A 25,315-nucleotide genomic window follows, 5' to 3' on the forward strand; every position below is an offset into this window, starting at 1 on the left:
AAAGGCAGGAACACAGTGGCTGGTGCTTCCCTGCCCTTTATTTAACAACTTATTTGTCACGGCTCAACAGCGCGCGCTCGCTCCCCTCCCGCCCCATCGCTTTTGCCCGAGGAGCTCCGGACACGAACTTTGCCCCGGGGCAGCTGTAACCTGGGAACTGCCCCGCTCCCCCGGTCCCGGGAGACAAGACGGGCCTCTGGAAAACCCACCCACTCGCCCGGCCCAGGAAGTGACGCCGGGCCGGTCCCCCCCCGGCACACACCTGACTCACCTGACTCACCTGGGCGGGCGGACGGCGGGGAAGGAGGGAGGGAGCGGCGGCGGCTGCGCTCGCTCCGCGGAGCCGGGCGGTGTCCGGGGCACAGCGGCAGCGATGGCCAAGGACAGCGGCTCCCCGTGGGCCATGGGACTGCTGAAAACCTTCGAGGAGAGCGAGTTCGGCAGCTGGGAGAAGATCGGCTCGGGGGGGTTCGGGCAGGTGTACAAGGTGCGGCACCTCCACTGGAAGACCTGGCTCGCCATCAAGTGTTCGCCCAGCCTCCATGTGGATGAGAAGTAAGGGGGCGACGAGGGGAATTTGGGGGGGGGACGACGGTGCTTTTCCCACGGGGGCATCCCGGAGCCCTCTGTTGCCCCACAGCTCCCTGCGGTTGCCCTTGCGTGGATGTGCAGCTGGGGGGAGCCGCGGGGTGACTGAGGGCTCCCCATCCGCAGCCTTGCCCGCCTCGCAGCCCTTTCTTCCGACAGCAGCAGATAGGATCAGATATTCCATGTGCCTTGCCTGTTCCCTCGGAGCCACTCGGAAAGCATTTTTGCCCTGCCCAGGTTGTGCGTGTGTTGGCTTGTGCTAAAAGCAGTGGGCCCGCTGCGGCTCCAAAGGTCCTGGAATCCAGTCCCGAACGGGAAATGCTGAATGGGATCCAGGGGCTTCTCAGTGGACTCCCTGCCTTGAGCAAAGCAGTCCTTTAGCTCGCAGGTGTGTTAGCTGTGACTCCTGTGCGGTAGTAGCAGGTTTAGGGTGAGGGGCGTTGGGGTGTGGGTGCTGTAGCCGCGGGCTTGGTGTCTTTTGGGAGTGGGTGCTGTAAGGAGACATGGTGGGAAATGTGTTCACCACGTTCAGCTCAGGGCCAGCGCCTCTCCCTGTGTGTCTGTGCTCAGGGTGAGTCCTCACTGGGCAGTGCAGTGTGGGGCTGTGTTGTAGGGCAGGTAAAGGTACCACACAGTGGGAACCCCCTCCAGCCCACCTGCCCTCTGTGAGTAGCTGTGGTCCGTGGTGGGCTGTGCTGTGCTGATGCTGTGTATGGGATCATAAAATGGTTTGGGTTCAAAGGGACCTTAAAGATCATCAAATTCCCACACCCTTCCATGGGCAGGGACACCTTCCACTACACCAGGTTGCTCAAAGCCCTGTCCAGCCTGGCCTTGAACACTTCCAGGGATGGGGGCCTACTGAGTGCAGCTCTCCTTTCCTAGGAGAGGAAGGCTGTCAGATGCATCTTTAGAAACATCCTTCTGTTTTAGGGACAGGAGTGATTTCCAGCAGTCAGCATCTGTGCAGAAGGAGGTGAGTAGGGTCCAGTCGCATTCACAGAGCTTTTCCAGCTCCACCTTGATCTTTGGGATCTTTACCAATTCATGAGCTGATTCTACAGTTCATTTTTTGAGAAGTGAGGTTGGTTCAGTCCCAAAAGGTTTTAATTGTTGTGGATCCTGCAGGAGGAGGGAGATAAGTTGCCTCAAGATTGAAAATGTTTGTAAGCCCATCTTCTACAAGATTTCTGGGGTTGTGAGGCATCTTTTCCATTATCTGAATTGCTGACTTTGCTATAGGCATGGCTTATGTAGTATAGTAAATGAAATTAAATGTCCTTTTTAAGAAAGGGGAAAGGGAGAGTTTAATATATGCATAGGGTAGCTGTGATGTCTGTGAATAAAATGGAAAAGACCTCAAAGTTGCAGAGGTTGTTTCGTTGGGTTAACCTGCAAGCCCCCCTGCCATTAAAACTTCAAAGTAGATTTCAGGCTTTATGCTTATTGAGGCCTAATCAAAATAGTACTGTAGCTGATTAATTTTTCAGTTAGGATTAAAACATGTCTTAAAAATAAGCCAGATCGTTTGTTACACTTTTAGTTTGCAAAACACATCTGGAAGTTTACTCCAGAAGTTAATTTTCACTCTGAGTCAAAGGATGCTGTCACCTATTTTAATATGAACAATTAATTTTGAGAGTTGCTACCACAGCTGTATATTAATGTATCCTGTGTGCAGTAGGGAACCACCTGTCCCTCAGTGGCTATGAGGTGTGCACATGCTGGAAGACCATACAAACATCCAGTGCAATAAGCAAAAATGCCTTGAGAATTTGGGAACTTTGAGGGCGTGGTGGGGCTCCTGCAGCTTCTGATTCATTTCAATAAACCAATCCTTGAAACACTAATTTATTTTACTGTAGAATTTGTGCTTCAGATGCTTGAGGGGGAGCATTGATTAGAAACTGGAGGGTTCCTGGCCTTTGAAGCAGCTGCCCTTACAAAATAAAGCTTAGCTACATTTTTTTTTTTATTACTAGTTCTCCTTTGGGTTTTGGGTTGCTCTCCCGTTCAGGAGTTGGTTCCACTGAGACTTTTCACCCAAAAACTTTTCTAATAAACTTGTGCTATTCAAATGGTGGAGTGGGGGGCACAGACAAAATCAAACACTACCTCTTCAGTCCGCAGGTCGAAACAAGCCTGTGTAATTAGACTGTTAATCCAGGAGATTAACTTGACTAGCTGTTACTTGGAACCCTGTGAAGAGCTAGCAGAATTGCCAGTGGTATCAGAAGCATTAACTGAAAAACACGGAGGCTTTTTCTGATTTATTTATTTGGTACCACATTAAAACCCTGTTTGTAATGGCTCGGTGGCGGTAAACGCTCTGTAGTCTCTCTTGCTGTGCTTCTGCAGACAGTGAGAGATTTGGAGTAATTCCCTTGGCAATTATCACATCACAGAGCCGAGTGGCCTCCAGCAGAAGAAAAACTGAATGTAGAGCCAGAAGTGCTTTTACCTTTAAGCCCAAGCCCTCTCAGACAATCCAGCCAAATTCCATTCCTAACACCTTGTTTGCTCCAACTTTCCCCAGTCCCCTGAGATTGCATTTCCCAAATATGACTCAAGGTGCTCTCAAGGTGGGGAGGGTCGATATAAGTCCGAAGGAAAAGAGTGTGACAAAGAAAGGTGGAGGAGCCTCTTCCCCCAGGACTTGCAGTGGAGAGGGCAAAGCCACTTCTCTTTACCCGTGTGGGCCAGGATGGAAGAGTGGCCTGGAGAAGAAGGGTGGGAATCTTGGAGAGGATCCTTTGTGGGTTTCTTAAATCTGAACATAAACCTGCAGACTGTGACGGGTGTGAACGAGGCAACGTTTCCTGGAGAGGGCTCCTCACTGGAGGTGTTGGCCGTGGGGGTGACTGCAGGGTTGTGGAGGTAGAAAGATCTGCCTTCTTCATTGGGGAAAAAAAAATTAGCAAAGCCTTGTGTGTACCTCCCTCTGCATACCCTGGATTTGGGAGCGGAGCAGGACTTAGAAGTTTAGGAGTTTTTAGAAATGCCTTGCTTTTAGCGGAATCTGTGTTTATTTAGGCGATGAAGGTGAATAAACATCTTGGCCTCTGGATGTGTAAGTAGAACCCAATACTCTCCTTGTGCTCCTTAAAGAGTAAAAGTGAGCCTGGCTCTCCAGTTTAACCTGTAATCCTCTGGTACCCGGGCTGTGCTACAGAGGTCTGTTAGCAGGGCTGAGATCTGTTAACCTGAAAGAAGGGTTTTTTTTCTTTTTTTCTTTTTCCTTTTTTTCCCCCAACATATTCTGCCCAGACCACGTAGTGGTTTTCCCTGTATTCTCTTATTCACGTTCTTCTCTGAGGGTCAGCAATGTGCAGGTCATTAAAGATGTTCCCTGCAGAGCAGAGGACACTGTATGCCCTTAAAACATATGCCACGATGCAGACTGAAAAGAGTTCCTGAAGAAAATTCAGAGGTGTTAATAATTTTGTGGACCCCATCTGCACCACCAGCAGTTTTTGCATTCCCTGATTTCCCTGGGCTGAGAGAAGCCTGGCTGCTCTGCCTCTGGAGGTGTTTAACACAAATGGCCCCATAACAGGTTTTCAGGGCCTTTTTTGAGTTTCTCTGGAGCAACTTTAACTGCTCTGTCTCAGACTCCATTAGGGAAATGTGGTGGCAGCGGTGGGGGAATATAAAAGTGCAAGGACTGCCTCGTGAGTTTAAAGCTGTGTTTTTGTAACAGTGTTATCTCTAGGGCATAAAGATTGGATACACACAAATGCAGATACAGCCGTAATTCCTGCTGTTCTTGTGGCAGGGCTTGTGGTACAAAGGCTGGGCCCTGGGGAGTGAGGTGGTGGGCCACAGCAAGTCCCTTGTCTCTCCTGCAGAATCCAAAGAATGCAGCCCTGTCTGTCCGGGGTCTGACTTTGAGTGGAAGCAGACAGCTCTTTTGAGGATGTCAGAGGTCTCCCATTCATGTAATATTTGTGATTGCTTTGAAAATGGCTGTTCTGTTATTGACTTCTCTGACAAAGATGCTGTTTGGCACTGGACTCAGTGCTAGAGCTCTTGATGTGTGTGCTCCTGTCTTCTAGGTCCATTATAGGGGGAAGTGTGGGTACCCCATGATTTACATGAGTTCAGCTGTCCTGTTTGCAAGTTTTTCCTTTTTCCTTTCTTTTTTTTTCCTTTTTTTCCTTTTTTCCTTTTTTTCTTTTTTCTTTTTTCCTTTTTTCCCTTTTTTCCCTTTTTTTTCTTTTTCCCTTTTTTCCCTTTTTCCCTTTTTCCCTTTTTCCCTTTTCCCTTTTTTCCCTTTTTTCCCTTTTTTCCCTTTTTTCCTTTTTCTTTTTTTCCTTTTTTCCTTTTTTCCTTTTTTCTTTTTCTCTTCTTTCTCTTCTTTCTCTTCTTTCTCTTCTTTCTCTTCTTTCTCTTCTTTCTCTTCTTTCTCTTCCCTCTCTTCCCTCTCTTCCCTCTCTTCCCTCTCTTCCCTCTCTTCTTTCTCTTTCTCCTCTTTCTCCTTTTTTTCTTTTTCTTCTTTTTCTCCTTTCTCCTTTTTCCTTTCTCCTCTTTCTCTTTTTTCCTTATTTCCTTTTTCATTTCCTTTTTTTCCTTTTTTCCTTTTTCCTTTTCTTTTTTCTCTTTTTTGTTAAATTTTTATTACCATAATGGTAGGATATAGTACTGGAGGGGGAGGGGAACGGAGCCAAGGTTCTTAAAGAAGATAATTCTGACTCTTTAATCGTGTAGGCGTTAAATAAGAAACTATTATAACAGAGACTAGTCCTGTGCCTCTTGACTGAGAAACCCCACCTGGAGCTTTTCTTTTCCTCCACTTTGGATAATGCAGAATAATTTCTAAGCGCTAGGAGTAACTGAGCAGTGTAACACACACCCCCGTCCCATCCTTTGATCTGTTAAATGTGAACTTGGAGGATCCCTGCAGCATCCTTTGTTGCAGCATTAGCACTTGTGTATTGAGGCGATGGGCTCACTGAGAACACCTCAGCCGACTGCCAGTGGCACCTCGTAAGGGAAAAGGGAAGGGAAAGACCTTTGATCTTTGCCTGATGGAGGAGATCTTGTTTTAACGAGCTGTTTGTGTTAATACGATTAATGCAAGTGCACTCCAGCGCTTTGCTAACGACTCTTTTGGCTCTCTTTATTTCTTTTGTCTTCTTTCCTTTTCTGTTTTCTGAAGGTGACAGGGGCCTTTTGGAAAGGTATTTGAAAGCCGACTTGTCTCCCCTGGCTGTGCCAGACCGCTGTCTGATTCAGTTTTGAATGCTCTGGGTGTGGGAAAGTGCTAAAGGTGGCAACTGTTGTATGGGGGCTTTATTTAAACAGGCAAATTAGATAAAGGGCACTTGCCTGTTCGTTAGTAAGTTAATTCACTCAGTTAACCGGGTCTGGTTCAAGCAGAAAGGGAGCTTTTTATTATTATTTTGTTGAAAGTGAAAATTCTCTTTTTGTAGGGAAAATGCCCCATTTCGAGCAGCCGATCTCTGTGTTTTGGGTGATGGTCTCTGAGGCTGTTGTTAGCCCGAGAACCCCATCCCCGGGAGCCTGGTGGTTCTTGCTAGACTTTAGCTGTTGCTGGGTTCTTGCCTTGCCTTGGAGGGCTCAGACAGGTATTTTACATCCCTGACTCCAGAGCTCAGCCCGCCGAGGCCTGGTGAATTATGCTGGCTATGCATGTGGCTTGGGGGCAAGGAGTTGGTTGTGTTATTCATGGGCACTCCCTTCCAGCGTGCCAAGGAGCAAACTGGGTACTTGTCTGCAAAGGCAATTATTTCACAAGAAAGTTGCTGTAGGGAGCAGCAGGAGCCAACATGGTTAATCGAGAGAAAAGATTTCCCTTATCTTTTTTTTTTCCTCTCAGCGTGTACGTCCCTCTTAAACCATTTCTCAGCCTGATCTTGCCTCTGAAATAGGTCTGGTGCTTCTGGCTAAGCTCGACTTGCCCCTGGTGTGAAGTGTTGCCTGAGTCAGGTGGTTGCAAGCTGCCACAGCAGGTGAGGAGCAGGCAGCAGACCGTGTTCCCACCTTGGTTGGGTTTACATCCCACAGCAGGCAAAGCAGAGGGGAACCGGAGTGTCCTAATGTGGAGTCTGAGGGCCAAATGACAGCTCCCAAAATCGCTCCCACGTGGGAGCACTGAGGGTCCCTTGCAGGCTGTGAGTGGTGTGTGCTGCCCCGACTCATCCAAGCACTGGGGGGACTCGTGGGAAGGGGAGACTTTGCTGCATGAAGGTTGGACTTGGCATTTCTCTTTTTGGAAGAGGAGAGTGCTTCTAGCTCGGATTTAATTTTTTTTTTCCCAAAGAAGTTTGATGGAGCTGATAGCTGTGCTGTGGCAGAGGCTCCCACAGCAGTAACTGGCATCACTTGTTACTGGCACAGGGCACAGACTGCGGCTGGGGCAGGATTTGTCTCCAGGTGTTTTCCAGGCGACAGAGCTTTTTGCCTTGCAGAGGGTACAAACATCTTCTGATCAGCTGTTGCAGTTGCTGAGAATGTGCTCCCTGAGCTTTATGTTTAAACCCTGATATCTCCCAGGAGAGTTGGTCACCCCAAAACGCCTGCACAGGGGTAGGGGAGCATCAAAGCAATGTGATTTTTTTTTTTTTTTCTTTCAAAGTAGGACCCTCTGCTTACCAGGCATCTCTGTTAAAACTTCTTCCTGTTACTTCAGGTACTGCTCTCCATTAAATAGCATACACATCTTGGGTACATTGCAGGAGCTGTTGTGAAATAAGAGAGGGTCTGTTCAGGAAATATGACCTGTCTGACCTCCCTGTGTCCTCCTGTGCATCGGTGGGTGACAGCAACAGTGATGTCACCAATTGTGAACAATACCCACAGCCCAAAGCTGCTCTGGGTATTGTTCATTGTCACTAATAAAGCAGTTTTTTAGAGACCGAAGGTTCTTTCACCAACCATTTGTGGCCCCTCTTTGTGGGCACGGTCAGACTGGGGAGAGGACACTTGTTTCCTCTTTTCAGTTCAATGCCCAGTGGGTCCCTCTGGGCTGTTGCAGAAGTGAGTGAGGTACAGGAGAAGGGCACAGCAATTAAGGGTCTTGACCTGGGAGGCTGCAGCTTGGACTGAGTAACACTTAACCCTCCACAGGGTCAGGCTGAAATGACCTGTAAACAACCCGGGGTGCTCATTACACCTGCCAGGACCGGGCCTGTTACATCATTTAAAATGGTGCACCGGGAGTTTTTGGCATCTGCTGGAGCTGAGTGAGGACAGTGATGTTGTTGTCAAATCTGTATTTCGAGGACAGGGAGGCTTTTGTTGTGCCTCCCTGGCTACAGCAGGCAACTTGCTCCCCTAAATGGTGGCTCCCAGGGATTCCTCTCCCAACACTTGGGTCGGTGCATGGCCGCTGGAGCAATGCTGTCCGTGCTCTCTCCTGATTAACTCAGCCTTATGACTCACAAGAAGTTAATGACTTTAGCCCAAGGACTTACAGCAGTGGTAAATGTGGGCTCTGCATGTATTGTCCTCGTTCTTAACAGCACAGCATAAACATCAAAGCGGGGAGATGGGCTTTGTGCTCGGGATATTTGCACTGTGGAAGTGTGTGCCTCGCCTGTTTTTCATCCTTTAGAACCATAAAAAACAGAGTTAGTAAACGTGGAAATACACCTGGAGTGCAGGCTGGGGAGGTGTAGCATGGTTCAGTCAAGTGGGTTATAAGAAATGTTTTGTGCACGTCTGGCGGGAGGAAAAACATTTACTCCATCCTTCACCTTCCCTTCTCCTACCCAGGGAGCGCATGGAGTTACTGGAAGAAGCCAGGAAGATGGAAATGGCAAAGTTTCGCTACATCCTCCCTGTTTATGGCATCTGTAAAGAGCCGGTTGGCTTGGTCATGGAATACATGGAAACGGGGTCTCTGGAAAAGCTCCTGGCTTCCGAACCTCTGCCCTGGGAACTGCGCTTCCGCATCATCCACGAGACAGCCGTGGGGATGAACTTCCTGCACTGCATGTCCCCTCCACTGCTCCACCTGGACCTCAAGCCTGCAAACATCCTGCTCGATGCCCACTACCATGTCAAGGTATGCACTGGACAGTCCGTGCCAGGGACCCGCCTTTGGATATTCCTGCGTGGCTCCTGCCAGGTGCAAAAAGCCTGGGAAAAACCAGCAGCATTCCTTTTGAATGGGAAAATGCCCACTGAGCCAACCTTGCCAATCTCCAAATTTAAATCCTGAGATTAGCTCAGTTGGTTAGAGCATGGTGCTAATAACAACAAGGTTTTGGGTTCTATTCCTGTCTGGTCCATTCACTTAAGAGTGGGACTTGATGACCCTTGTGGGTCCCTTCCAACTCAGAATACTCGGTGAAAATATACCCAAATAAAACCCAAAACTAAATCCACCTGATTATGCACCATTTTGGTACATAAATCAAGTACAGTTAACAAACTTGTGAGAACTCCCCTGAAATTTTAGAAGGATGCAGTGAACTCTGGTTTTGAGACCTGATGGGTCTTGCTATAAATTTCCTCGCAGTAGGGTCATGGGGCAGATGAGAACAAGGAGAGAAAAGTAGTGTGAACCTTTAAATCATCTCTGCCACTTGCACAGCTCCCAGTGGTTGCCTTGTTCTGTCTGGGTCTTCCTGCCTTTGTATGCACCACTAAATACGCAAATCTCATTTACAGCTGGAGTCTGGAGAAGCCTTCCCAGAGGCAACTCATTTTGCCCTTTCATTTGCTCAGAGCATGTACAGTGAACAAGTATCTCTGTCCTGAATGTTTGTGTCTGCCAGAGGTCACTTAAAGGAATTTTTTGTGGCTGTAACAGCATGGAATTCTTTTTGTTATCCATTTCCAGAGTAAGCCAGCAAACTTGTTAGCCTTCTCTGTTGGAGGTTCTGTTTTGACAGCTGGACCAAGGAAGTTGTGCTTGCTTTCTCATCTTTCCTTTTGGAGAGGAAACAGACTGAAATACAGCTTTGTCCTGGGTTTTTTAGGACTTGGGTTTTTGTTTTTGTTTGTTGTTTGTGTGTTTAGCAGTGCCATAATCCATCTGCTCCTTGTTTTCCTGCCCTCCTCACTGGTCAAGTGGCTTTGGTCTGCCCGTACCCTTCTGAAACTGAAGTTTTCATTGAATAAAGACATCTCTCCTGATGTCACGAGAGGGTTGGAGCCATGAGAGGAGTGAGCCTCTAATGAAATCACACCTGTGACAATCTCAGCTTTTTTCACTGGGCCTCTGAGTGCTTTACTTCTTAGAAGAACTTTCCTTCTGAGGCAGGAGGCATCTACAGGTGGTCATGCTATTAATACAGGAACATCAGGATCTGAACTGCTGAAAGCCTGTTCTCACACATTGGTGCTGAGAGGCCTGTGCTAGGTATTTATTTACTTAAAGTTCATGCTTGCTTGCATAACTTCTTAAATTCCTAATTCCTGACTCATCCATGAGCCAAGATATGAAGGCTGTATTTTTCTCACTGTTTCAGGAGGTTGAAATGCCTGATATTCTGCCTGCTGTAACAGCCTATATCTGGGTGGTGATGTAATACGAGGGGGCAAAGTGCAAAATGTACAAAAACTAAAAAAGTTTCTGGTGAGGTCATTGCTGACATCCCTAAACTGTTGCTACTCACTCATGAAACGCATGAAGGTCTTCAGACCCTTCCCATGAAGTTCAGAAAAGAATGGTCTAATCCAAACCTTTTCCAGCCAGCAGTCCTTTACATCTGCAGGCATCTTGGGAACCCCTCCAAGCAGCAGAGCAGACCTAGGAACCTATATGCAAAACAAGAGATGAACGTGTTCTGTGAGGCGCCTTCACTTTAAAAGTGTGGCCCCAAACCTTCTTTTTGTGTGATGTGAAACTCATAATTAAATTTCAGACCCTGCAGCTTGATTTAATGTGCATTTTCTTGCTGGAAGGCTACTGGAGCTGCTGATGGAGGTGGTTTTTTTTAAATGTTAGCATTAATTTAGTAGGTGACCTGTCCCTAACAGAATCCTGAGGTGAGTGAAGAGATGTTGCACGCTGCAAAAGACGAGTTTGGAGATAGGGAAGACTTTTATAAACTGTTTGCCCTTGAGCCAGGAAACAGCCAGCCTTGCAGTGGAGCACATTAGAAATGCTGCTGTGCCATGCTCGAGTTAAATGGCAACACACCCTCCTTCTTTTACGAGGACAGTGCTCACTGTAAAGCCCCGAGTGAGGCTGATGACTAACACAGTGCTGTTCTACAGAACTTATCATCAAGTGGGTGCCTCCATATCATAAAGCCTATGTCTTACATAAGTGTGTGCTGAATTTTGTCCTTGGGAGGGTAATTAAGAGGATGGGATTAGCTCGAGCAGGGATACAGATAGAGAGATATTAACTTTACCAAAGGCTCGTTGGGGGATTCCTTGGTGGTTTAAAATACGTGGGTATAATACGTGCAACACAAGGTGAAGCTTTGCTGCTTTTTGGAGGATGGATTCATGCATCCTCCCTTGTGAGCTGGTGGTGGGACCTCCCTTCCCTGCCATGTCTTGCTCCATCTTGGTTGCCTTAAGCAGTGTGGTTTCCTTGGGAGGATTATCCCATACCCAGGCAGGCTTTGTTAGCAGGGATCAACCTGCATTTTTTCTTTTCCTTACTATCAACCTCTTGCTTCTGTTTGTACCAAGATCCTCCCTGCCCCTTTCTCCAGTGCATATATGCAGCCTTCCAGTATTTATAGGCTGTTCAATACCTGTTTTTTGCTTAACTCCCCCACGTCTTATGAGCTGCTTCTTCATCTCTCCTGCCCTCCGTGCACGTTGTTGGTTGTCTCCCCTGAGCCACCTGTGATGTGGCAATCACTGGCACAGGGGAAGCAATGCCACATTCCAGCACTGCCCTGGTGGGCTGTGGGTTTGCTGTGATCCCTTCTTGGATGTGATCTCTGTCCAGGGGCCCTTTGCAGGAGACTAAACACCCCACCACGTGCAGAAATCTCATACTCTGACTTGTTGCCAGCTGCCCATGCCCTCGTGCTCTCTCTCTCTGCTGCTTCCCAGGTTTCTTATCTTCAATATCTCATGGTCAAGAGTGTTGGTTTTTGCTCAGGTATTTAAAATGAAGTCAATACTTCAGGGCAAAAGCCTTATTTTTAAGTTCTTGCTTCTCTTGCTCTCCAGCCTGATTTTTTGCAGCTCCTCATCTTGTCATATATATATGTGTACACACACACAGATACATGTGTATATGTGTGGGTTCATGCACACACAGAGGCAAGCCCGACCAGTTATTTTTCATCTCCCAGATTTTGCTTTTAAAGAACTTGAAGCAGAATGAGCTGCCCTCAGCTGTGCACTGCTGTGAGCTCACTGTAGTTGCTTTTATCCCCTCCCCAGTTCTCCAGTTTAAACCAGTGTGGAGAGTGAAGTTTGCTGCTGTGTTGTACCGTGCTGATGGTCTTGCTAAACGTGGGTGGTAGAAGTGATCTTCACTTTTACTTGATTCAGCTGAAGAAGAGGCTGCAGAATTTCTGAGCATGGATTTAGAGGCAGCCTAGTCAGATGGCAAATTTCTTGATCAGAAATCTTCTTAATGTAGGTGGTTAAGTGTAGGTCCAAGTGATACCCAGAGGCCAGGCTGGTGAAGAGCAGTTGTCTCTCTTTATTAGAATACCTGATGTAGTTAGCACAGCCACTTTTTTATCAGCTACAATTGCTCTGCTTTTATTAGAAATGAGGAGAATCTTTATTTTGTGTGTCCCTTCTGGCTGTTTCCCACCCTTCCTGATGAAGGTTTCCATACAGGGCTGCTGTTGTATGGCTCTTTAATCCCAACCAACAAAGCTGGTTTGCACCTTGATCAATTCTCTGATTGATCTAATTGTGGTGGCACAGGGGAGGGAACAAAACCACCCTTGTTACAGTAATGCAGATTTATAATGGATTAAAATGGATGTTTGGCTTTGGTTTGTGCTGCTTCTGAAGAGAAGCATTACAATTGTCCCACCTGAAATGGGTTTTGAGGAGTTAAGGTTTCAGGGCAGACTGGAAAAGATGGAAATACAGCCTGTTTCAGAAAGACTTCTTTTAGTAGCTAACTGAAGTGTGTTCATAAACACTGAAGTAAATGAAATAGGTTTGAAGTGCAGATGCTGGTTGTGTCTATACCTGGAGTTAATTTTTAATCATAATTTTTAGTAGTCCAAACGTGTGCATATTTCTTAAAAATTTTTGTCTTTCTTAAAGAACAAAACTGAAACAAAGAACCTTTCTCCCCTACCCCCAGAAAAACCAACCAAACAAAGCAACTCTCCAACCCCCAGACATCTGAAAACCCTGTAGACAAATGTGGTGGCATTCTCAACATGCAGGTGCACAACAGACTTTGGACAGAGACAAATACTGGATGTGCCAGCAAGCGATTAAAAATTAATCTGATGGATTTGTTACCTATTTGAGGAAGAAAACCTTTTGTTGAACTCTGTCCCTGAGCCCGTGGCAGTGGGTTCTTGAGTCTTACTTGCAGGAAAATGCCATGCAGGATCAGGAGCTATGGGCTCATTTAGGACATAAGGAGCTAAGGGCACAGTTCAGGATGGTCTGTCAGGAGTCATTAGTTAAAGACAACACTTTTCAAGCACTGATTTCCAAGCTAGATCCCAGCAGTGTTTGGGAATAGCTGACTGTAGAAACCATTGTAGTTATGTGAGCATATCTTCTAGTTTAAAAAAAAAATTACAAAAAGTACTTTAACATACCCAAACCATCTAAAACTTTGCAAGTGAGTGTTTTTCTACAAACCAGAATGGAAAAAAAACCCACAAACGACAGAGGCAGAGAAAGGCCAGTGTGCACGGTGCGCTCAAGTTAAAACAAACTAAACTTAAAAAAAAAAAAAAGAAAGAAACCCAAATCTTCAGGTCTTGGGATCTCTCGGTAAAGTCAGTGTTGCTGGGAAGGAAGGAAAACACGTGCAGCTCCCCTCCCCAGCCGGTGCTCACGTGTTTGTTCTCATGCAGACCTCTAAGGAGCGGAGCTGTCTGAACATGAACCATCCCACTGTCTGCGTGGGCTCTGGCCAAGGTTTCCTTTTCTCTTCTTCCTACCCCTTCACCGCGGGTTTTGCATGAAGCCTCTGTCGCCTCCGTGTCTCCTCTCAGCTCTGCTGATACCAGGGGTGCTTTTGAAGCACGGTGGGACCCACCTGGAGTAAAAATAACCGGTGTGAGGAGCGAGACTGCGGGTTCGCAGGGCAGATCCCGGGGTGGGCTGCAGGGATAGTGGGGATGCAGAGGAGGGAGTGGGGAGGGCTGCTCCACTTCCACTGCCTGCACCAGCAAGGGTGCCTTGTGTTGCAGAACGAGGTACCTGGCAAGCAGTTTAAAGGCAAAATAGGTAAGTTAAGTGGCTGTATCTTCCACCCACTGCGCAGTTCCCACTGGTGTTTAAAGAAACTGCATAACTAAACACGCCGTGCAGTTGTGGAAAATTTACCCTAAAGGAACTAATAAAAACCACAAAAAGCTGTCTGCAGAATCTCACTGTTTTGTCGCAGCCTGCAAGATAAACAATTCCCCCATTTCCAGTGCTTTCTGCAGGGTTTGGTGTGATCGAAGCCCTGCTCTACAGGTGAATTTCCTTTTAATTGGTATAAAGCGCAGTCCTTCACAGTAGGTAGGGGCAGGTCCACAAGGTGAAGTTTTTTCTAGGCTAGGGGGGATATTCTACGTACTTAGGCCGTTTCTTAGTTTGTAGGGTGACTGAGACTTTTTCTATCTAACGTGCTTAGCTCCTGCCTTAGCCCCCAGCCTTACATTCCCACATGGCTGGTGGCTCTGAACGCAGGAGTGTCACTGTGCTGCCTGCATTTCATCTTTATTTCTTAACTGACACAGGAGGAAACGCTGTGCATTGTTTAGACAAAGAGGAAGGTGAATGGCTGTAATTATGCCTGGATTTCTTGAGGTGTATCCAAGCCTCTGCTCCGCGTTAATCAAAGGACAGCGGCGCTTCTCCGAGTCGGATCCGTTCAGACTTGCAGCGTTCGGTTCATTCCTTACCCTGACACCACGGGGGCTTGTGGGATGTTGGGGCTGTGCTTTTGTTCTCCCGTGGAGCACTAAGTGCCCCAAACTCATGCAGCGCTTCCTGGGGTGGTCGATTCAGCTCTTCCCAGAGTTAACCTGGATCGCAAACCCGGGTTTCTTGACTCCTTGCGGCTTTCCTAAACTCCACTGTTTGGCTTGTTGAGGAGTCCAGCAGTCCCCCACTGAGACTGTAACCCCACAAGCAACTATTCCTCCAGCTGACTACACTTTTTTCTCTTTTCCCCCCTTTTTTTCCCTTTCATTTTTTTTCCTCCACTCATTCCCACATTACCCCCCAGATTTAAGACACAGATGGACAGCAGGCTGGATATACCTGTGTGCTAGGGGACAGGACTTCTCCATCTCCTGAGAATGCCTCTGTTGAGCTCTTTGTCCATGGGAGAGGTTCTTCCTGAAGCTGTGTGGGTTGCTTTGTTTGTTTTATGGCAAAGGGAGATTCCTAGCATGGCTGTGTAACCTGCCTGTTCTCCAGGAGGCTGAAGCTGGCAGCAGTTTTCTCCCTTTCCAGTAATGGACACATGTTACAACTGGTTTTGTGGTATCTTTAGAGAGAAACTTCTGAAAGTGTAAAGTCGCAGCCTATTAAAAAAAAAAAAAAAAAAGCTTTTTTTAATTATGCTTGTTGTTTTGAGGGAGAACTTTCTCAAAGGAGAAGCTGTGAAGATCAAAAGGGGAATGAGTCACTGAAAGACCTGAGTATTTATTAGATAAAAAGCATGTATAAGTCAGGATGAGGGGGAATCTTACCTAACATGTAGGCAAAAATCAGTGGACTGAGTGGTCCAAAAAGACTTGACTTTCCTTGAAATTTCCACTTGACATAATAGACATTTTTTGTCCAGTGGGAAATAACTAAGACAAAGGAAATTCCTTGCCTATCTGTTTGCTCAACGATTGGTATGCCCTTGAGAGCAAATGAATGCATATTTGTTTGACACTTCAAATTAAAGTGGAGGTGTGTCCTTTTTATATAAACTTGCTGTCACTTGTTTTGTTCACTTCAGCTGCGTTCGCTGCGTCACTGCTCCAACTTGCTGCATCTCCTGGTTGCCAGAAAGAATTCCCTGTGTGGGTTTTGGATGTGTGTGTGTGTGTGTGTTTTCATCTGGGTTTTTTTTTTAAACATTTGGTGGCTCTGGTGTTGGGTTTGGTCCTTGTTGGCATGGTCAGTGTAACAGTGGTGCCTGAAAGGGCGGTTCTCTAGAGCTCACTGGAGAGCCCAGGATGTTTAAACACAGCACACAACGTGAGGTTACGTAGGGAAAGGGGGTGGCAGGACCAATAATTACATTAAAGTAGTTTGCACTACCTAAATTTGACTGGGTTTAAATTACAATAAATTGTCTTGACTGTTTGTTGTGTTTGCTGTGTAATGGGCTGACATGCTGCTGCTTGCAAAAACTGCTTGCCTTTATTTTATTTGCTTCTTTTAGCTTAACCATCAAGAAAATCCTACCAGGGCATTACGCTTCCAGAGATGTTTTCTTGGCTTAATATTTCTGAACAGCAGCTCACTGTATTTGTTGGGTCATCCTGTTACACCTGTAGTTCTTTGCTGAAAATTTTTTGTCAACACCTTGAAAAATCTAATGGTACCCTGTACTTTTCTTCTCCTCTCCCCTCTTCCTTTTTTTTTTTTTTCCCTGCAGATTTCTGACTTTGGACTTGCAAAGTGCAATGGCTTGTCCCATTCCCATGACATCAGCATGGATGGCTTGTGTGGCACAATTGCCTACCTTCCTCCAGAGCGCATCAAAGAGAAAAACAGGTGTTTTGACACCAAACATGATGTGTACAGGTCAGTTAACTACAAAACCACTTAAAACCACTGTTGGTAATGCTGTAAAATGAGCCCTCTTTTTCCGGTTTTAAAACCTAATGAAGTATGAAACCCCTAAATCTAGTTAGAGCCTCACGTTGCAATGTGTCACATTTGCTTTGCTTTTTGCAAAGCCTTTACAGGGTAGAGGCCTTTTAAAAAAAACTGCAGCTGATCCTTGGTCTTGAAGTTATTTATTAGCAACTGGCATGGGAGGCACTCTGCCCACCTTTAATGTCCCATCTAAAAGTACATCTTGACCTACTTCTTGAGTCTGTGACAGAATTCTTAGTTATCTTCAGTGGATTTCATCACTAGGTCTTTGGCTGTTCTTTCATGGCAAGATGATTAGGAAAAGGAAATCAGAGCTGTAGATTAAAGAGATATGTGTTATTCTAAATGGAATGTATTTCTTTAAAGTCGTCTCACAGGGTAAAAGCATTAAATTAAATCCACTGTAATGCTTTGCTGCTCTCTGATTTTGTCAGTGTTGATGTGGGGTAGTTGGTAAATGCTACCAAGAACTTGGCAGCCTCCAGCAAGTCCCTCTGTTTGCTGCCTCAGGTTCCTCCCTGCAAAAGCTTGACTTTGAAGTCATGGTTCTTGGCTGCATCTTGCTGTGTGTGTTCAGCTGAATTAGATGCAGAAGTGGAGGGACAAAGAAAATAACCTAGGAACTTAGAAAAATAAATTATACTTCTGTGGGTTTTTTGGCTTTGTTTAAAAAAATAAAATTTAAAAAATGCTATTTTCTAGCAATAATTTTTCTAGAAAAATATTTAGCAATAATATTTCTAGAAATAATTTTTCTGCTTTTTTATTTTTGGTAGCTTTTCCATTGTGGTTTGGGGAGTTCTTACACAAAAGAAGCCTTTTGCAGGTAAGTTGTGGGTTTGTCTTGGAAATTTTTTCCATTTTCCCACTGATAAGCACGCTTCCTGCCCCACCAGCCCCAGATTATGTGCGTGACCTCCAAAGTCCTGCACACTTGCGTGGTAAACCCTTTTAAGTTCTCCAGTTCTGATCACAAATATAAGTCCTCCTGTGTCCTACTCATAAAAACAGAGCCCATATTGCTGCAGGGGCCCTTGTCTGCCCCTTTTTGCTTCCGCTGGCATTTGCTGCACAAAGCTCCACGTTGGTGTGTGGCCTGCTCAGACTTCTGATATACTGGCAAAGCCAACCTGGCAGGCAGCTCTGCTGTTTTCTCTCTGTAGAGAGGTTCTGTAGTTTATTTGTAGATTGTGGGTACAGATTTGTTCCTTTAAAAAAAAAAAAAAAAGGCAAGCTGTCCGTGAGAATAAGCCTTGTTCCACCCCACAGTAGATGCACCTCTCAACAGGCAGCTATTTATTCTTTATGACTTTTCCTGTGTCTATGACTGGTCTATGTATAGCAGACATGTCTGAACAAGTTCCAGTCTACTATTAATTTTTCCTCCCTGTGAGAGATTCCGTTTAGCCCAATGGTTGATTCACAGTCAGGGGCCACATTACTGCACTTCTTGATTCGTGTTCTTCCTTCACCTCTATGAACAGTTCAGGTATTTGCTCTGAATAAAACTTAAGGTTCAGTTTTCTCGCAGCAGATATAGAAATACAAAAGAGAGGTAGCAAAGAAATGTTTGAGGGTTTTTTTCTCTGTTTCTGTGTCTTTTTTTTTTTTTTTTGATGGAGAAAGAGCACAGTAGCTCATGGACAATTGTTTTTAACTGATACACGGGAGAGCAGGTGTTACTGCATTGAAAAATGTATTGTGGGAGAAGACAACCATCTTTTTTCCCCCTATTGATAAGAACTCCGGAAAAAAATGCATGAAAACAAAATTTCAGCACTCTTAATGCTCTTAGACAAAAGAGAAATGATTCCTTTTGCTGGGAGATCTTAATTTGTGTTGCCTTTGCTTTACAGAGGAAAACAACATTTTACATATTATGGTAAAAGTAGTTAAAGGCCACCGCCCAGAGCTACCTGCTGTTTCCAAATCCAGACCTCATTCATGTAATAACTTGATCAAACTGATGCAAAAATGTTGGCAAGATGATCCTGGTGAACGGCCAACATTTCAAGGTAAGATTTCCTCGTAACTTGGCTCCCCATTTATTCTTCTGTGAGTCACGTTATTGCTCAGGACTCTGCTAATCCTTGGGGTAAATGCTGTGAACCTCTGTGACAGAATAAATAGAGCACATTGTGTGGCAGAGACAATGATACAGGCCACTTACTCATTTGTGGAGGAAGGGATTATCTGAGGACATGTCTGACCATGACTGTGTTATGTAAACGGGTCAGGAGCAAGCCTGGTACTGAACCAGTCGATCCATTTAGCCAGAAATTGTGATCATTTCTGACTGTGTGTGTTGGGGCAGAGGGCAAGCTGGAGTTGGTGTGGTTTTCACCATACCAAAGCACTGAAGGCCCTGGCTCTTGAAATTTGCTCTTGTGTGTTGAGAAACTGAGTTATTTTCTCGTAACAAAACCACTTGTACCGTCATTTTTCTTCAACAAAAGGCAACTCTGGTGAAGGGCTTGAACTTGTCCAAAGCACCTGTTAGGAATTCAAACATGCAGAAGGATGTAGCAAGTGCTTCCACCATTTAGCATTAATGGGAGAGATTTGCCTCTTCCCTCTCCTTCTGCTCAAACAAGGAATGGGGACTGAAGGGACCCCATATTTTAATAAACATGTCGAAGTCTGCCAGCAGTACATTGGTTCTCATTTCACAGTCAGTCCTGCAGCGTAGCCACTGTGTAACACCAGTCTGGTTTGAATGTAAAAATGAATTGTTTGGGCAGCCCTGTGCACTCTTGTGCCCACTGATGAGGTGTTAGAGGAAATAGTCAGAATTGGAGTCTTTCTCCACAGTATCTCAAAGCTGTTAAGTTCTATTGCCAGAGAGAGGCAGCAGGGCATCTCAGAAAGTCTCCTGTAAGAAAACCCTGAAACCTTCTCTTACTTTCTTCGAAGAAATCACTTCACAAACAGAGGCCCTCTGTGAAAAACCAGAAGATGAAACAAAAGAGATGATAACTCAGGACCTGGACACCAAGAATTCCCCGGAGCAGCAGCCTGAGGTATTTTCTCTTTCACTTCTTGTTCAAACATGATGGGTTTTGTGAGGAACAGTTTCCTCTGTGACCTGTAACGTCCCAAGCAACCTTCTCTTTGCTGCTTTTGAGCACTGCCTTGCCTGATAGAAGTGGGTCTTGGTGAAGGACTGGAATGCCAAAGTGACAGCAGGAGCATGGAATGAGCTCAGGAAAACCTCAGTGCAGCACCAAATGCAAGTGGATCTTACTCTGTTGAGGGAGAGCAAGACAGTTAGGAAACAAAAGCTGGAATGATGTGGACGTTACTGATCTTAAAAACCACTGTAGACAGAAGAGCCACATAGCTTTACTGGCTGTGTGAGTACTGATGGAAGCTGCCCTCCTGCCTCTGGAAAAATTTCAGCGACCTGGTTCATAGTTTTCATTTAACACAAATAGTCTGTAAAGGCTACCTGCAAATTAAGAAATTTATGTTTCTTCTCTAGGGCCTCGTGCTCAGTTTTCTTTGCTGACCCTTCTAAAATGCTTGTGTGCTTCTCTTGAAGGGGATTTGTGCACTGTCCCAGAAGAAACAGGAGCCTGCTCTACCGTCAGTTAAGGATTACAGTCTCTCAGAGTTATTGTCCCAGTTGGATTCAGGGATTTCACAGACTATGGAAGGCCCTGAGGATCTCAGCCGCAGCTCTTCTGAGTCCAAACTTGCCTCCAGTGACAAGCGGCTTTCAGGAGTTTCATCTGTAGATTCAGCTTTTTCATCCAGAGGCTCCCTTTCCCTTTCCTTTGAAAGGGAGAGTTCAGGTAATGGTCAAGTTTTTCTTTGTAGTTGTTTGGACTGGGGCATGGGAGTCAATGGGTTGGAGAGTAGTCATGTAAAGAATAACATTCTGGAAATTACTGTTAGCCTTGCTTTCTCTTGCTGTCAGCGCTACAAATTTGTTTACTGGAGGTAGTTATTTAAAAGAAAAAAATAAATATAAATAAAAAAACATTATGTGGTTCCCAAATGTGATCTAATGAGAAATAATAAATCTCATTTACTCTTTGAAAAGGAGTGACCTGAACTCCCATCAAAGCAGTTGCACAATCAGTCATGTAGAGGTTGGTTTGGAAGGGAGGTCACATAGTCCAGCATCCCGCTTGAAGTGGGATTAAAGCCAATGCCCAGTCAGGTCAGCTGAGTTTGTGGCTTTTTCAGTTATACCAAGCCTAAATCTGAGCACCTTTGTTTTTGCAGAAGACTCAAGCCACCCTCTCAGCAGCCCCTGTGAACAATGTAATAAAGCCCCCCTCACTTTTCAGTCCAGTGCTGCAAAACCCAGACATTATTTTCCAGTTGAGTAAACAATGATTAGCACAGGGAGATCAACCACAGCATCCTCTGGTCTTCATGTCACAAGAAACAGAGTTAGTGGGGGTTCCAAATTTGACCTGAAATTGTTCTGGGACAGTTGTGGGACAGAAGGGTGGATTGGTGCAACTCATTGCTGAAGCCAGCATATCTGTTAGCCATGGCCAGGTAAGGTTTGATGGGTATCAGAAATGTGATGATGTCTTTTCCATGGAATTATAGGACAGTTGGGGTTAGAATGGACCTTTAAAGGTCATTTAGTACAACCTTCTTACAATGAGCAGGGACATCTTCAATTAGATCAAGTTGAATGTTTCCATGGATGGGGCATCTGTCACCTCTCTGGGCAACCTGCTGTTCCAGTGTTTCACCACCCTCATTGTAAAAATTTTCTTCCTCATATCCGTTTAGATATTGGTACTACAGACATACAGAAGAGGAAGCTAACGGAGGCGATTCTGTCTGGAGATACCAGCAAGCTGATGAAGATCCTCCAGCCTCAAGATGTTGATATTGTTTTAGATGGGAACTCCAGCCTTTTGCACTTGGCTGTTGAAGCTGGTCAAGAAGAATGTGTCAAGTGGCTCCTCCTGTACAATGCTAACCCTAACCTCACCAACCAGAAAGGATCCACCCCTCTTCACATAGCCATCGAGAAGAAAGTTAAAAGCATCGTGGAGCTGATTATGGCTAGGAAAATCAACGTTAATGCCAAAGATGAGGACCAGTGGACTGCCCTTCACTTTGCTGCCCAAAAAGGGGATGATTTCAGCACCAAAATGCTGCTTGATAAGAATGCCTCCCTAAACGAGGTCGATTTTGAAGGCAGAGCCCCCATCCACATAGCCTGTCAGCACGGCCAGGAGAACATCGTGCGGATCCTGCTGAGGAGAGGCGTCAACGTGAACATCAAGGGGAAGGACGACTGGGTACCACTGCACTACGCTGCCTGGCAGGGCCACCTCCCCATCGTGAAGCTCCTGGCCAAGCAGCGGGGAGCGGATGTGAACGTGCAGACCGTGGACGGAAGGACCTCGCTGCACTTGGCCGCCCAGCGAGGGCACTACCGCGTCGCCCGGCTCCTCATAGACCTGGAGTCGGATGTCAACGTCCAGAACGCCCTCCTGCAGACTGCCCTGCACATAGCTGCTGAAACCGGCCACACCAGCACCTCCAGGCTGCTCCTGAAGCACGGCGCAGACATCGAGGCAGCCACGGCAGAGGGATACACGGCTCTGCACTTGGCGTCGCGCAGCGGCCACTTGGCCACAACAAAGCTGCTGATGGAGGAAAGGGCCAGCGTTCTGGCCAGGGGCCCGTTAGACAGGACAGCCTTACATCTTGCTGCAGAAAACGGGCACTCTGAGGTAGTGGAAGAACTTGTCAGTGCAGAAAATATCAACGTGCCTGACAGCGAAGGGTTCACAGCTCTTCACCTGGCTGCGCGAGGAGGGCACGCGAAAACAGTCGAGGTTCTTCTGAAGCACGGGGCTCACACTGACATGCCAAGGCCCAAGTGTCACACCCCGCTGCCCCTTGCTCAGCAGAGCAGCAGTAGCTCACTTACTGTGTTGTTGAGTGACACTTAAGCCAAAGGTGCCAGACGCGATACTTTTTAGTACCTGGTGCGAGGAGGCTGCTGGAGCTCAGCTCCTCAGGGCCTCCTGCAACTGTGCAGTGACCCCACCAGCGGTGTCAGTGATGGACTGAGGTGCAGCCAGCACAAGTTTGAATGTGTGATGAGACTGCACGTGGATGTAAGGCCCCGAACTGGAGTCTGCCACGCCGTGGTCTGTGTCATTCATTCTGCACATGCCCTGCCCTGGCTGGATCTGGACATTCCCCTCCTGAGAATGTTGTGAGAGAAGGATGTGACTTGTGGGTTCCCCCTGCCTTCTTTTTTTTGTTTTGTTTAATGTGCCAAACTAATTTAAGAACTAACATTATGCTTTTTTATTTTCCTCAAAACAAAACAAAAAGGTGTCATAGATTTCTGGTTTACTGCAGTGATCTGTATTTTGGGCTGAACGCCTCCAGTGTAGAATAAATAAAACACCAATCTGCTTGAAGTTAACGCAAGAGATGAGGAAAGAGCTGTTTAGGATAATCATGTTTCTGGTACTTTTTTTAATGGAGACATTGATTACAGATTTCCATGTACTCAAAATTTACGAGGCAGACTTAATAGCAATGCAGGATTCCAAAAATAATAAGCAGAAGTAAAAGCTTAACACTGGTGTCTTCATATGCAGTACCACCTTGTGTGTATTCTAAAATCAGTAAGCTGAACTAAGTGCTTAGTGGTTTGTCTTAAATAAACAAGTCAAAAGCTGAAATTCATACTGGACTGGAACTGGATGGTATATTCTCACACTGCTGTACCAATTTACGAAACAATGTTTGGAGGGGCCGATGACCAGACTGATATACTGTGTATATAGGATTTCTACCTGTTGTATGCTTTTTTTCTACTGAAGAAAATAGATTGCTTAGAGTGGGTATGTTTTAATACGCCTTTTAATTTCACTCTTTTCAAAGTACAAATGTGATCTGTTATTAATAAAAGATTGTGTTCTATATCTGTCTGTATTTTGTAGTTGTTAAAGCAACTGAAAACCCATTGAGCAGCAGCAGCACACAACTGTCATGTGTTTAATGATCATGGAATCATAGCATGGCCCAGGTTAGGAGGGACCTTTAGAGATCATCCAGTTCCAACCCCCTTGCCATGGGCAGGGACACCTTCCACTAGACCAGGTTGCTCAGAGCTCTGTCTTGAGTTTTAAGGCAGTTCACTGACTGCAAGTAGATGGTGAAGCCACGCTCGTGCCAATACGTGGAGGTTACAAAGCAATACCCCTGTTAGCAGTGCATGGCAGTCCCAGCAAGCTCCTGAAGCTGCTGACAGTGAAGCTTCTCATTAAACAAACAAAACTGTATTTTTCCTACTGCTTCCTTCAGCTTCTTTTGAGACCAGTAAGGTGGTCATGTTTCATTAAGCTGTGCTTAATCAGTCTCTCATTATAGCAAATGCAACCGCAGACCACTTGATCTCTTAGCACTGTGCTTAAACCCTTGGCCTGGCCTAGCACACACCATTCCCTTCTATTACAGAGTACCCTGAACAGTGAGATTTGAGATACTTTAATTCCAGTGTCTGCCTGAACTGCAAAAGAGCTGTAAGACCACGGAACAGCAGTCTTGCACCTTGTAATAAAGGTGGTTCACACCAGCAAGGCAAGGGGAAAGTACACTTATAAAATGCTTTTAAAAGAGCTCAAGCAGTGCTTTGCTAGTACATTCCTTCAGTGCCTAATAATAATAGCACATTAGCTTCTAATTAAACATGAGGCCACACTCATGAGTCTTTGTTTCCATGCTGTCTTTCACAATAACAGGCACCAGCTATGCATTACATAGAAGGCAACACAGCTGGCACTGGACAAAAAAAACAACCAAGGGATTGCAATAACATGCTTCCACTGTTGGAGTGGGTATTTGTCCCTGTGAACCAGCCTTCCTTGGGGGCAGGAGGGGTGAATGGGGGTGCTAAATTAGCACTAATGCAGCAATTAGGAATTGCTGTTTTGTAAAGGTCTCCTACGGGTGACTTTTCTGGTTGATTGTGTGTCCTTTAACTTTGTTCAAGTCCTAACTGCGCTGTTGACCTGAAGCTTACAGGCATTTCTTTGTCTCTTTCCAATCTTAGGTGTGTTCTTTAGAACACTCTGCAGGCTTGGGAGGTGGGTTTGGGAGGTGGTGTGACTGCGTGGAGGGCTCCATGGAGCTGAGCCTTGCTCCAGGTCCCCTGTGCTGCCTGACTGCTCCCTGGCATCAGACAGGGCTGGAAGATTAATATCAGCACCTCTTGCTCACCTCCAAAATCAGGCAGAGGCTGCTTGCAGGGCTTCTGTGTGCACTGTGCCAATTTGCTTCCTTAGGGCTTCTGACCATGGCCCTGGGTGGCTCTTTCAGCCCAAGGAGCAAAGAATGTCAGAAAATAAGAAACAGTGAAATGGCTCTAGTGACCATAAGCTTCATCTTTTTGTCTCTAGACATGATTTTTCAGCCTGGCCTCTGCCCACACACCTGTGGCAGCACAGTCTGGGTTCCTGCCAGCACCCGCTGGTGCCGGCTCCCCGTGCAGGAGCCCCAGCAACGAGGAAGGTGCCTCGCACCATCCCCATTCCTCACTCCTCCATCCCAGCCTCTGCCTCCGGGGGATAGCACAGCCCCTGATGCATTACCTGTCTCTGCAGCAGTTTGTTCCCAGCGCCAGGCAGCTTTATTTACCTGCTGCTTAGCACGGGGCACTCGGCGCCGTGTTCCTACAGGCCTCGGGAGGACTCAACAAGCCTGCGGTTCAAACACGCTGCTGGGCCAAGGGGAGGGAATTGCTGGGTGATTGCAAAGAGGCCCGGAGGCAAACCTCAGCCCTCTCGTTCCTGCCTCACCTCTTGCACCACCTTGGCTC

General features: G+C 46.2%; 1 protein-coding gene across 1 annotated transcript; it reads left to right on the forward strand.

Moving 5' to 3' along the window:
• On the forward strand, positions 1-23,418 carry RIPK4 (receptor interacting serine/threonine kinase 4). Its single transcript, XM_064647031.1, has 8 exons — positions 1-555; positions 8,326-8,617; positions 16,274-16,422; positions 17,274-17,323; positions 18,354-18,512; positions 19,411-19,517; positions 20,039-20,291; positions 21,253-23,418. Exons 1-8 carry the CDS (start codon positions 374-376, stop codon positions 22,428-22,430), a joined length of 2,370 nt encoding a protein of 789 aa, XP_064503101.1. The 5' UTR covers positions 1-373; the 3' UTR covers positions 22,431-23,418.
• Positions 23,419-25,315: the final 1,897 nt, after the last annotated feature.

This window comes from Pseudopipra pipra, chromosome 2, assembly GCF_036250125.1.
Source record: "Pseudopipra pipra isolate bDixPip1 chromosome 2, bDixPip1.hap1, whole genome shotgun sequence".
NCBI lineage: Eukaryota > Metazoa > Chordata > Aves > Passeriformes > Pipridae > Pseudopipra > Pseudopipra pipra.